Here is a 13,097-nt window from a genome sequence, read left to right as displayed (position 1 = left end):
TGGCAATAGAGAGAGAATAGAGATATGTAATTCTGATGTGTGTGTTGTATCACCCTATTATGCCTTTATTTAGAGTAGTAGGATGGGTAAAATTCTTACCCTAATAGGATTACATCTCTAATAGGAATTAAACTACTAAAGAGAATATACAAGATACTCCTAGATACACTAGGATTTACACAATCACATTCATAATCCAATAAGACTACAACACTCCTCCTTGAGTGTGTAAATACTCAAACAAAACGTCGCATCAGATCTTCAGCAAATGAGGTAGAACAATTGATGAAATCGTCGGCACAATGGGTGAATGTGAGTCTTAGATATAAGAAAGTAAGTATGCATTGGTAGTAAAACTCACAAAACCTTGCTATGGTGAAACCTAAGGTAGGCAAAAACCCATAAGCTAAGGAAAAAGGTGAGAAATATGCATAATGCCTAAAACAAACGTCAAACAGGACAAAAGTAGTGAATTCAACAGAATATGATCATTCCATGATGGGTGCCTCATCAAAACCTCGTTAGGTAGCAAAAACCTAGTGGGGAAAAATGCTCCTAATCGTAGGAAAAAGAGTACATTAAGATCAAGTGAATATGCTTTAGTATATTCCTTCTGAGTTAGACATAACTTCTAAATAAGAGAATTACAAGCAATTCAACTCAGATAATTTACGCATACCAATTCCTTGGACGAGTTTTTGAAAACTAGACTTGGGCAATGACTTGGTGAAGAGATTGGCTAGGTTGTCCTGGGGACGGATTTGTTTGACTTCAATGTTCTGATGCTGTTATTGCTTGTCCCACCTCGGACCTGGAGTCGGTAATAAAAACTCAAACCCAAAGCTGAAATGTGAGTTAAAAACTCAATAAATAAAAGGAAATTGGAACGGGTTGGAAAATAAATTGCTCTTATAAAAATAATTCATGATTCATAAACAAATCAAGAATTCTTTACAACCTACAGTAAATAGATGAATAAACTTTCTCTACTCCAATCCAATCCAATCTCATCCTGGCTACCCTTTTGAATGTCTAGGTCGTAAACCTGCATAACAATTGAGGGATGAGCTTCAACAGCTCAGTAGAGACATAATCTCATCACAGTAAATTGACAACATTAAATTAAGTGTCATGAAATCATATAGCCAAACATTAAATTATTATCGATAACAATGCATGAATGCAATGCAACCTCTTCGGCTACCCCCGTTAATTTATATAATAAAACACGTGGAAATGCATGTCCCATACCATGCATTTTACCACTGCAGTGGTGGTTCGAATGTTCTATTATAAAAACTAACCCCCATACGATATCCCACGTTCATACACCCTTTTTGCTAGTTATCTTATCTAAGTCATTGATCTCCAGCCCAAATCACCCACATCAACAATTTCCGTCAATATCCTATTCTAATGTGCACGTTCGCTTGGAACTAGTTTCACAATGCATAGATTCAACTACACAAAATATCATTTCCATAATTCCAATCTGAACACTGAAATTCCAACCAAATCAACATGAATGATGCACAAATAATGTCATTTTATCATTCACATGTATCACAATATATTCTCAATGAATAACATTTCAGCAATAATTCCATAACCAATAACAAGTAAACACTTAACTGAAGCAATTAGCCAATTAATATCCAACCACATTAATCAACCAAAAAGATCAAGAATATTATAACACTTTACGAAATTTAATAAAATCAATTTCTGTAAAGGTCTGCTGTATTTCCCCCTACCTGAATTCCAAAGCTAAAATAAAGATCAACGTCACTACCGGAATAGTTAAGCTTCACGTACTTATCCACGTCACTACTGAAATAGTTAAGCTCCACGTACTTATCCACGTCACCACCGAAATAATTAAGCTTCACGTGCTTATCCACGTCACTACCGAAATAGCTAAGCTCCACATACTTGAGTAAACTCCTTGATCACTCCTAACGCCATGTATTTCTTTCACTCTTTTTCCTAATCTCTCTATATATACATAGATATTATATAATATATTATACAAACCAACGTACTCTGCCTGGAAACTACATGCAACGAAGATAAAAAGATTTGGAGGAATTGTCTGAATAAAAGTGAAAGGTGGGGTGCTATTTGTAGATGTAGAAAGTTGGCAAGTATAGCAGGAGGCGTCCAATATCATTGGATAATAAGGTATGAGAGATTAACACTTGTTAGGGTAGTAGAGTTGGCTGCCAAGTGGATAAATAGGTGTCACTTAAAGAGGATGAATGGTACACACGGAACAACCTTAAGCTCCAATGTAATGACTATGCAAATAAGATTGGAATGAATAATTGGATGGTGTTATCTCTAACTTGCCAAAGACATCTGTTGCACTTGTGTCCTCCTAACATGAAAGCCACCAAGATAGGATATGTATGCCTATATCAACTACTCTAAAGTTGACAACAATGGTAAGTTAAAATAGGGGGCCGGGTAGTCTCACTAAAATGAATGCATGTAAATTAAAATAATATACATTGGAAATACTATATGAAACAAAAGAACTATCTTAATACCAAATAAATAAAGTACCATAATATATATATATATATATATATATATATATATATATTCTAAAATACGGGTTTTCACATTGCTGGTGAGAATAAAAGAACTTCGGCGCTATGTGCTTGGTGTTGTCTCCCTTGATGTATCATTTCTTTAACTGCTCAATACATGTTGCATTGTAAAGATCGTCGTAGGAAGGTCAACGATCGAAGAAAGACCACTAGTGCTTCGAATATGTTCCATGACTAATCTTAACCAAAAGCACTATCGCGAGGCTTCATGTAAGGCGAGAATCTCAGCATGGTTCGAAGAAGTCGCAACTAGCGTTTGATTGGTAGACCTCCAAGATATAGCAATGTCTCCAACGGTAATGACATAGCCCGTTTGAGAATGTGCCCCATGTGGGTCAGACAAATAACCAGCATCTGCGTAACTAACAAGGCGGGAATCAACCCGAGGACCAAGGGGGCAGCGTTTCCTCTCGAGGATTTGTGGGTGTAGAACAAGCTCAAATTCGTCATATTCTTAAGGTAGCGGAAAATGTCGTTAACACCATTCCAATGTCTGCGTGTAGGCGCGTTGCTATATCTAGCCAAAAAATTAACAGCGAATGAGATGTCGGGTCTAGTGCATTGAGCCAAGTACAATAAAGCACCAATTGCACTTAGTATGGAACTTCAGGCTCCAAAATCTCTTCATCATCCTTCTTGGGACAGAAGGGATCTCGTTTAACATATAGAGTTTGAATGACCATATGAATACTTGAAGGCTTTGTTTTATCCTCATTAAAACGTCGCAACACCTTCTGGGTATAATTCGATTAACGTACTAGGATTCCATCCGAACAAAGCTCAATCTCCAGGCTGAGACAATATTGAGTTTTCCCAAGATCTTTTATCTCAAATTCTGATTTCAAGTGAACGGCAATTTCCTCAAGCTTTACGGGAGTTCCGATGAGGTTTATGTCGTCGACATAAACTGCAACGATTGCAAATCTGGAATTGTGAAGACCTATATTTAAATATTATTATTTAGTAATTAAAGAAATTTTGATTAAATATACAAATATATATATATATATATATATATATATATATATGTTTCAAATTTATTTAGTTATTGTTGTCCATGTGTTGGCCAAATGAAAGAATGGCATGCTTGTAATTTGAAATGATGAATGAGTAGGACTACTTGGAGAGCACTCCAGTTAATTTGGAGATGGTAAACCAGTTTTCATCTTTCCTTTTGAGTGACACCTCCCCCTTCACTTTGATTATTGAACAATTGAAGCTCGTGCTTTGCATGACGATAAAAAAACCCAAGCCTTATCTATTAGCTAGGTGTAGCTGCCTTATTTGTTCTTCTCAATCAAGTCGACAGCTCCTCCTCTCTAATTGACGACTATTCCTTTATATATATTTATCTGATGCGTAATCACCAAGGATTGTATAAGTATAAATAGGGACCTCAAGAGCTGCAAACTCCTGTAAGAAACGAGTCTAGTGAGAGATGAATAAAGAGAAGAGGGAAAAGGTACTTTGGGTCGGAGAAAGTGAGTGAGTGAAAGAAAGGATAAGAAAAGAAATTAAGATGAAGGTTGAATTGGATGTCTGTGGAGATGGCAATAGAATGGGAAACAAATTAAGGTATAAGAGAAGAGAGCTGCTGTGTTGATGATGGTTAGTCGACTTTGAAAGAATCAAATAAAGGAGCAAGGTCGATTACGGTAGACTAATGTCTTTCTGCCAGTATGAGGGGAACACGAACACAGAAGGGTAAGTACTAATTCTTTGACCTAAATGGTATAGCTTCTGAGCTTTTAATTAGGGTTGTGATTGAATGGAGTTAGACAAGAAAGTCTTAGTATTATTATAGTATAGAGTGAATCGTTTGTTTGTGATAGCTCTTATGAAATTAGCTTCACAAAATCCAATCCTACAATATTGCAATCTTTTGCAATACCGCTTCAAGTATATATGTTAATTGATTTCTCAGCGAGTTATATATAAAAAGCAACATATTAGTACCAGACTACACACACACACACACACACACACCAATCAGAGGAAAAAGTTGTTATCTACTAACTTGATCCAAGCTTGTTATCTTGTTATCAAGCTACAGACATATATGATATAAATAGTTTCAATTATATATGAAGTAAAGCATATGTCTTGGAGTTGGAAATAATTGTATTATGCATATACATGGTTTAAAATGCCACCTTTCTTAATTATATACCAGAAGAAAACATGCATATGTATATTTAAATTTCACATGCTCCCTGATTTTCTAAAAGTTGTACTTATTCAAACATTTAGTTTGTTATGACCAAGCTATTCTAGATCAACCAAAATGACATTTGAATTGGTTGGTGTTCATTTAGTAATGCCAAGTTATTAGACTGGGGTTAGAGTTCATGTCATGCTTTTTAGTAATTGCCTACACTTGTGAATAGGAGTTACTGAAAGTAGACTTTTGTAATAAATAGTTGGAGCAATGCTTTGAAATCCAGGTAGGGGAAATACGGCAGAACTTTACGGAGATTGGCTTTATTAAATTTTGTGAAGCATTATATTATTATTATCATGTTCGGTTAAGTCCTCTTTACATAACTTGAGCAGTGATCGGAATCTACAAACTTCAGAGTTGTATTCATTCACAGACTTAAAGCCTTGGAAGCGTAAATGCTGCTAGTCGTTTTTGCTTCAGGCAAGTAAATGTCTTTTGGGTGATCGAAACGATCCGCTAGAGCGAGTCAAATGGTACGTGGATCCTCCTCTGAGAGGTACTCGATCTGCAATGCATCATGGATGTGTTTTCTGATAAAGATCATAGTAGTAGCTTTCTGAGCTTCATCGACGGGTTCATCGTCGATTGATTCCTCAATAGTAGCTCTAAGACTCTTTGCAGTAAGCTGTAGCTTCACGTCTTGAACCCGCTTCAGGTAGTTTATTCCAGAGACTTCCAGAGCGGTGAAATCGAGCTTGTTCAAGTTGGACATGTCCCTAAACAGAGGGTACAACAAAACTTGGTTAGTCATATGGAAAACCATAGACATATATCGTAGAACATTCAGGTTCTATATACATGTATGGGTTTAATTTAAGCATGAAAGCTACGGGTTTCATGTGGTAAGTTTTGAATGAAAACTTCGGGTTACAATGGCACTAAATTCAAAACTACAAGTTTGATTTAGTTATGAATGTTTAGTTCATCTAAGGGTACCTGCAAGAACACAGAATACAATATACAATAAAGTGTAGTGAATTTGTGAATTGTTTCAGGAACCCAAGCGTGAGTGCATCAGGACTACGAAAGATAGTCAACGGTTCAAAGAAACGAAATAATTTATTTAATCATTAACGCCAAAAAGTGGACTTCAGGCCAATAATATTGGTTTAATTGTCAGATTAATGGACTGCTGATCACTTTAATTAATTCAATAGGTTGGACCATACAAGGTCGATTGTAGAAGACAAAATAATTATAACATTCATGTTAAAATTATAGAGAATGCCAAAAAATAGCATTGGGTTTGAAAAACCATAGCCCAATCACGATGGGCTTGGGTACCATGAGTAGGGCAAAGCCCTAAAGGTATGGGCCTCGAGTGGATGCAGGCCACATGCCGAGAGTCTGGGAAGCCCAGCAGCAAGGCTGCTGACGTTATGGGCTGAAACCGGTGCACGGGGCAAGCCTAGCCCAAGGCTGGCTTACGGGTGGTGCGTGGAAACCCCAGCCGAAGCTAGGTTTCGATTTTTGGGCCGTAGAGACAAGCCCAGCCACATAGGCTTGGCTTATGGAGTCGTGGCCCGTGGCAAAAGCAAAGCCCAACAAGCAAAAAAACTTACTAGCAGATTGGGCCGAGACAAGGAACAAGCCCAGCAAGCTTCAGACATGCTGGTGTGAGCTCGGGGCTTCCTGGCCCGTGGTGCGATCCAATCCAGGCCGAGGCCTAGTTGCAGTTCAGCGGCAGCAAGCCCAAAGGGCTGTTACGAATGGTCCAAGGCTTCGAAACGATGCCTTCCCAAGGTTTGCTCCACGCGGCTAGGCTGTAGGCCAAAGCAATGGTCCTACGATGATGCCACGATGGTGTGGCAGCAAATGCCGCAAAAATCTCTTCTTTTTTTCCCTTCAAATTATAAGGTTAAAAACCCTACTTGCTTCTAAATTAACTTCGATACTTTGACTCACAAATTCCACATAGCATAATTGCATATTGCATGAACAAGTATATATATTGACAAAATATATGAACATATATGCAATATATATAATTGAAAGGAAAATATAAATATAGGGGGTCGTGCATCATGGGGAATGTTTTCATGCTTCAATTTTTTTTTTCCAAATATCTTAATTTATTTTAGAAGAACCCGATTGGCAGAAAACAATTGAAAGTCTTTGAATTTGTAGAAGAGAGCCTCCCACAATCATTCAGTTCCTTAGCTTTTGGCAAGTGCATGCTGATAACGTGTTATAGGTCTATTTGACTGAACTGTATAAAGGATAAAAAAGGGAGAGGGGCCGGCGACAACAGAGAGAAGAGAGATATGTAATTCTGAGGTGTGTGTTGTATCATCCCCTTATGCCTTTATTTATGGTAGTAGCATAGGTAGAATATTTACCCTAATAGGATTACATCTCTAATAGGAATATATAAGATACTCCTAGATACACTAGGATTTACAGAGTCACATTCCTAATCCAATAGGATTGCAACATTAATTTATATTTTATTCGGTTAATTCAGTTCAATTTTATGAATTTTTGAAACCGAACTAATAGTCTTTGGTTCTATTTGGTTTTTTAACTTCCGTTCGATTTTTTTTCAGTTTCAATTCAGTGAACGGTTTGATTTTTGTTCATTTTTTATTTTCCTATCCCACCCTTAAATACTCGTGGTTCGATCCCTCCGTTCACAAAATAAAAGATAACCAAGATAACTGAAATTACAAAACAGTTAACAAAAAGAGACTCGAGGAAAGTGAAAGTACAAAGAGAAATACAACCCCTCCTTATTACATGGATCAAGGGAGCAAACTTAATTTAAAGTTGCACATAGTAACTTATTTGGTTTGAAATTACTGGATATCTTTTGCAGATCAACTAGTGGCGTAATCAAGAGACTTCTTCCCGTCATGCGCATTGCTAAAAAAGTTGTTCATATAATCCTCAAACACCACCTCACGGTAGCGAGCAACTCCATCGCTCTCCACCACCTCAGGCAATGGCCCAATTCTTTCTGTTGCCTTTGGGATGGTAAATATTGGGACAGACACTCTTGATTGGCTGCTTGTAGTTCGTACTCTGTGTTCAGCACTTTTGTACCTTCCATTACTAAGTATCTACAGCAGAACAATATCACAAGTGAACACATGGTTAAATCCATAATAATTTGAGCTTTTCTAGCCACACTTGTCTACCATAAGCAAGTGCAAGTTATTTTCTGCATGGTTAAATAAATCTCACATTCAATTTATGTTCTGATTCATTCACCACACGCAGAAGATTATGATTAACATTTTTCATACAAAAAATTGAAACACATTTGATAATGAATTTCTACAAGTTAACCCATTTATTTGTAAGGATAAATATAACCATCTACTTTTAGTTTATGTATCTGATATCAAAACTTTCAGACACATTTGATAATCTACTTGTAGCTTATGGTCAAAAGACTCAAAACTAGGGTTAAAATATAACTAAACTGTATTCAAATACTTCACAAGATTTTACAAGAAAAAGCCATAATCTAGTTAAATTAAATATGCACGTCAAGGAAATTTTTTCCATGAAACAAATATATACAAAGCTTAATCTTATATATTTGTAGCTATGAACTAACCTGTAACGTATCACCAATGTTGATGACCAGAGCACCAGGGACAGGAGTGATCTCAATCCATTCTCCTTTCTTTCCAGCATCCATGTCTTCTTCAAGTTTCACATACAAACCTCCAATTCCATCTTGCAGCAACACAGTTAGGGTGCCCATGTCTGAGTGACGCCCGACACCAACAGTGAGCTCAGGATCAGGGCATGTTGGGTAATAATTCATGTTAACCATCCTTAACCCAATGAGTGCCTCAAGTTTTGAGTCTTCTAGTGTCACTCCAAGCTTTGCTATCAAAACTTTCACTATTTTCTTTACCATATCTGTTGAGGTTTTCAGATACTCGAGTGCAACGTCCCTGTAAATATATCATATTAATCATAGAACACTTGATCAAGTTGGTATTTTAATTTGTCTATGAGAAATTGGGTACGTATTAAGAGGCAAACATTTTATTATGAGACTATGACATATGATATGTTGTAAGACTCTGAATATAAACAAACAAACCATTGATTAGATAAGCTGTTAGTAATTAATTTGAATGTGTAGTTCAAATTAGCAGGCAATATATATGAAAAGGATAATCAATAATATCATACTTGCATTCATTGGGCCAATAACTGAGAGCATCAGCATCACTAGTATACACCATGCTCAGATAGTCCTTCCACTCCAATGCCTTCTCCTTCTCTGGCACAAAGCTCGTCCCATACTTTACGTGCGGGCTAGGGCTCACACCTTTCCTATACGCAGCCTTCTTCTCAGGCGCTTGTCCGAAGAAATCATTAGCAGAACTTTTAAGGGATTCTAGCAACTCGAGAGGTATGCCATGGTTCAAAACTTGGAAGAACCCAAGAACCTCAGCAGCATTGGCAATGTCATTTGCCACTTGGTCGTGATCAGGTCCATCCAGCTTTGACAAATCAATTGGTGGTAGCTCATGAACTGATGTATTCAGCTTCACTATGCGTTCATGTGGTGGTTGTATGTATTGCTCAGGGACTTTGGACAAGCCTAAGTCCACCATGCCCTTCACACCATTGCCATCTCGAACAACAAAGTTGAATAGTGATTTTCCATCTTCAAAACTAGGAGCCATTGATTTTTTGTGTGTATTTGATGATATAGGTGTATAACTAGATTGATGAATATTTGATGAAACGGATGGGCAAAGGGTGACATTAAATACTAGCTAGAAGGTCGATGGAATTTGGTTGTGGTTTTAATATGTAAATATATTTCTCATTTGGTAATATGCTTTAGCCAACTACCAGCTGGTTGACTTAAATTTAATTTTTAGCATGCAGAAGGCAAGATTCATGGCTTTCTGAGTTTTGAGTAGGTTCGTATTTTTCTTCTTTTAAGGAAATAGAATTTCATTAAGCTAAGGTACCACATGCATATCACCATTTAGAGTAGACTCTAACACCGAGGAACGTCTTCTATTCCGATTTTACAAGTATTACAATATTAGAGAGCAAATTTAGCTAGGCTATGAGCTATTCTATTACAAATTTACGATGTCTAGGTGCACGGTTACGTTTAAACGAACATTTTTTTAGTTTCATCCACAAGGTGCACATTATGAGATATATCCTTCTCTAATTTATCACATTTTGAGAGTATGATCCTAAAATAATGAGAATCCAACATCAATCGTCATTTTAGCGTAAGTGAAGTCGATAAAATTTCATGTTTGGAAGAAGTAATAATGTTAAGGAAAGGCCACCTAGATGGTTAATGGGTACACATTTAGTTAAATAGAGGTCCATTTAAGTGTAGATATGTGTTTGTTGTGGTAGTGAGTTGTGATGTTTGTGCTTGTGATGATGATGGTGATGATATATGGAGTATACACGGGCACCCATTGACCATCCCTTACCAACATTGCTTCCCCCTTGGATTATGAATTTAATATGCTGAGAAAATTGAAGCAATAGTCCTTGAACTTTGGCCCCATTAGAGGTTGGGTCCCTGGACTAAAAATCCATGAACTTGTTACAATGTGAAGCAATGGCCCTGACAAAAAAGAGATGGATGTTCTTAAAAAGTTAGACTATAGGACTATTGTTCCACATTATAACAAGTTCACGGACCAATAATCACAAATTTTTAGTTCAAGAACCAAAGCTCCAATTGAGCTAAATTCAAGGACCATTGCTCCGATTACCTCTTAATATGCCAAGTCATGCTCTCCTAAGGTCCTTATTTTGAGGATCCGTAAGACCAAATGCATATTAGCCATAAGATTACATTAGTTTATATCTAAAAGCTTAAAATATTTGACAACTTATAAAACAAAGATTTCTCATTTACAAGTGAAGAAAAATACCAATAGAACGTAGTACTAAGTGGCAAATTTATTCCTATATTAATTAGTTAATATACTTATAATTTCTTTTATTTATGATGATTTTTTATCCTTTATTCATAGAATTATCTAATGCTTATGATACGATTAATTATAGTAATTTAAATCCCCTTCATCTTCTTTCATGCTCCAAAACGTTTCTTATTTCTTCCTTCATGAAATCTGCTTTTTTTTTTCCCCTCCTCTCTGCTCCCAACCATAGATGACAAAAGATGTCCATCATCTAATTTCCATTGAAGGTTTGATTTGCATAAATTAGCCAATCTTGTCTTCTTTATCCTTTTTTTACTTCATGTTTTCAATTTTTTTTCTAAAACTCTTTTTTTTTCTTCTTCATATTTTCCTCCCTCAATATCATCTTTTTTATTTATCATTTTCTATGAATTTTGTTGATGTCTATGTATCTTTTTTTTTTTTTTTTTTTTTTTTTTTGTTAATCTACTTCTATAATTTTAAAATTTTATATTACCTATATCATGGATAAATTGTATATCAAATATTTTTTTATAATCTATCTCAAATTAATTATGTTTATCTACCTGTATCATAGGTTGTCTTTTTCAGTCTACATAAAACATGGATTAATAGTGCATACACGCACACACATCATTTGTTGATGTTCTCATACAAATTAATTGTGTTTATCTTCATGTATTATAGATTTTTGTTCATAATTTACCTATATCACAAATTAATTGAATTATCTACCTACGTAGAAAATGTTTTTTTTTTTCCTATAATGAACAAATTATTTTTGTTTGTGGATTGTATATATTTTTCATTTCAATTGAAGTCGTGGTTTTGTAGTCAACTTACTTTAACTTATTTTTCTTAAATGGTGGCTTAGACAGAAGGAATTTGAAGATTCAAATTTTGAAATTTAAATTTAAGTAAATAATGCATAAATTTAGAAATTTAGAAATATCAACATTTTTACTATAAAGGACAAAATGAGAATAAGACAAGATCAATTAGACCTAAACCGGTAAGAACATGCTATTGAACTCAATCTAAGATTGGCTGATTTTTTTGGACCTGGATCTGAGTGCTCCTAAAAAAACTCAAATTAATACATTCACATAGTTAGTATAATCATTAATTAACAATCAGATATACAATAATGACAGCTAACAATCATATATGACCGTCAATGGATGATTCATGATTGTACTAAGTACTTCAATCCTGAATTTTTTTCACTCGTAAGTGAGATGTATTAAGTTCCATTTTTATCAAAAGCGAGTTTATATTATTGCTAGTCTATTGTGAGACTTAACATACGCTCCCCAACCTCCTTACTTAGTGTAGATAATATCGTTTGTTAAAAAAAAATAAAAAATCCCAAAGTTTGGTGAAAATCTTGAAGGAGGAGGAAATTCAGGGTTTTTTTTTTTTTTTTTTTTTTTGCTATAAATGATTATTGTGTCATCAATTTCGCAATAAAGAGGCAAAGTTATCATAAATGTAAGAGAATTTGGTTGCTTTAAGGATTCTATAACATTATTGCTAGTTCATTGTGAGGCAAAGTTCATCCCTTCCCCTCTTAATGTAGATTTTGTTCCCCCAAAAAAAATTGCTAAACTAATCTATCTCAAAAGATGATGGTCTATCAGGGTAAAACAATGAGTCTAAGATAATGAGCTAATCAGTTTGGTAATCAAAATTTGACTCTTTATCATATTAGGCTTAAATTAAACGGGTTGCTTCTCATATTTGTTGCAAGGGTGAAAATACTTCCAAATAATCCCCATGGTTATTTGTATACCCCTGTTAGAATTTAGTGTTAGAACATACAAACGGCTTTCCGATTGTAGAGAACTTTTTTTTTTTAACCTTAAAATTGAATACAAGATTAAAGCACCCTATTCAATTCTCTTTGTACGAATTATTCAATGTCATCAATGAATATCGTACTTCTCTCAAACAAACAAAAAATTGAATACAAAAATTACCGTATATCGGAAAGTTTAATTTTTTAACCATGAAAATTATCTTTGATTTATTGATTGATAAATTATATATATGTGGTTGGTGAGGATAGTAAAATTATAATTTAGACACCAAAGTCATCCAATAATGATGTTACTTGTGTGTGAACTGAAGTCTCTAGATCCTATTTACTGAATATACATGGCTGGCGAGGTTTCTATTTTATTTTCTTATTTGCTGGTGAGGTTTTCACAATCTTACAACACTTGTATTTTTGGATTAATTAAAAATAAATAAGTATTTTACTTGTACTATATTATATATGATATTTGGATGCATGAATAATGCATGTCTACCATGAACTAGGAAGAATCAAATTGATTAGCGTGTTGATGTAATTAAGCTTTCGGT

General features: G+C 35.1%; 1 protein-coding gene and 1 long non-coding RNA gene across 2 annotated transcripts; one reads left to right on the top strand and one right to left on the bottom strand.

Annotated features, from left to right (window-relative positions):
* The first annotated feature begins 3,945 nt into the window (after window positions 1-3,945).
* On the top strand, window positions 3,946-5,716 carry LOC148696696 (uncharacterized). Its single transcript, XR_015962498.1, has 2 exons — window positions 3,946-4,316; window positions 5,166-5,716. It is a non-coding gene; the product is annotated as an uncharacterized LOC148696696 (long non-coding RNA).
* Window positions 5,717-7,478: 1,762 nt separating this feature from the next.
* LOC137724436 (2-oxoglutarate (2OG) and Fe(II)-dependent oxygenase superfamily protein) lies at window positions 7,479-9,593 on the bottom strand. Its single transcript, XM_068463178.2, has 3 exons — window positions 8,986-9,593; window positions 8,396-8,741; window positions 7,479-7,892 (listed from the first exon to the last, which is right to left on the bottom strand). Exons 1-3 carry the CDS (start codon window positions 9,483-9,485, stop codon window positions 7,650-7,652), a joined length of 1,089 nt encoding a protein of 362 aa, XP_068319279.2. The 5' UTR covers window positions 9,486-9,593; the 3' UTR covers window positions 7,479-7,649.
* Window positions 9,594-13,097: the final 3,504 nt, after the last annotated feature.

The sequence above is a fragment of the Pyrus communis genome, chromosome 5, assembly GCF_041283825.1.
Source record: "Pyrus communis isolate YQ-2024b chromosome 5, ASM4128382v1, whole genome shotgun sequence".
Lineage (NCBI taxonomy): Eukaryota > Viridiplantae > Streptophyta > Magnoliopsida > Rosales > Rosaceae > Pyrus > Pyrus communis.
The sequence above is the reverse complement of the archived record's forward strand: the minus strand, read 5'-3'. Positions and strand labels throughout refer to the sequence as shown.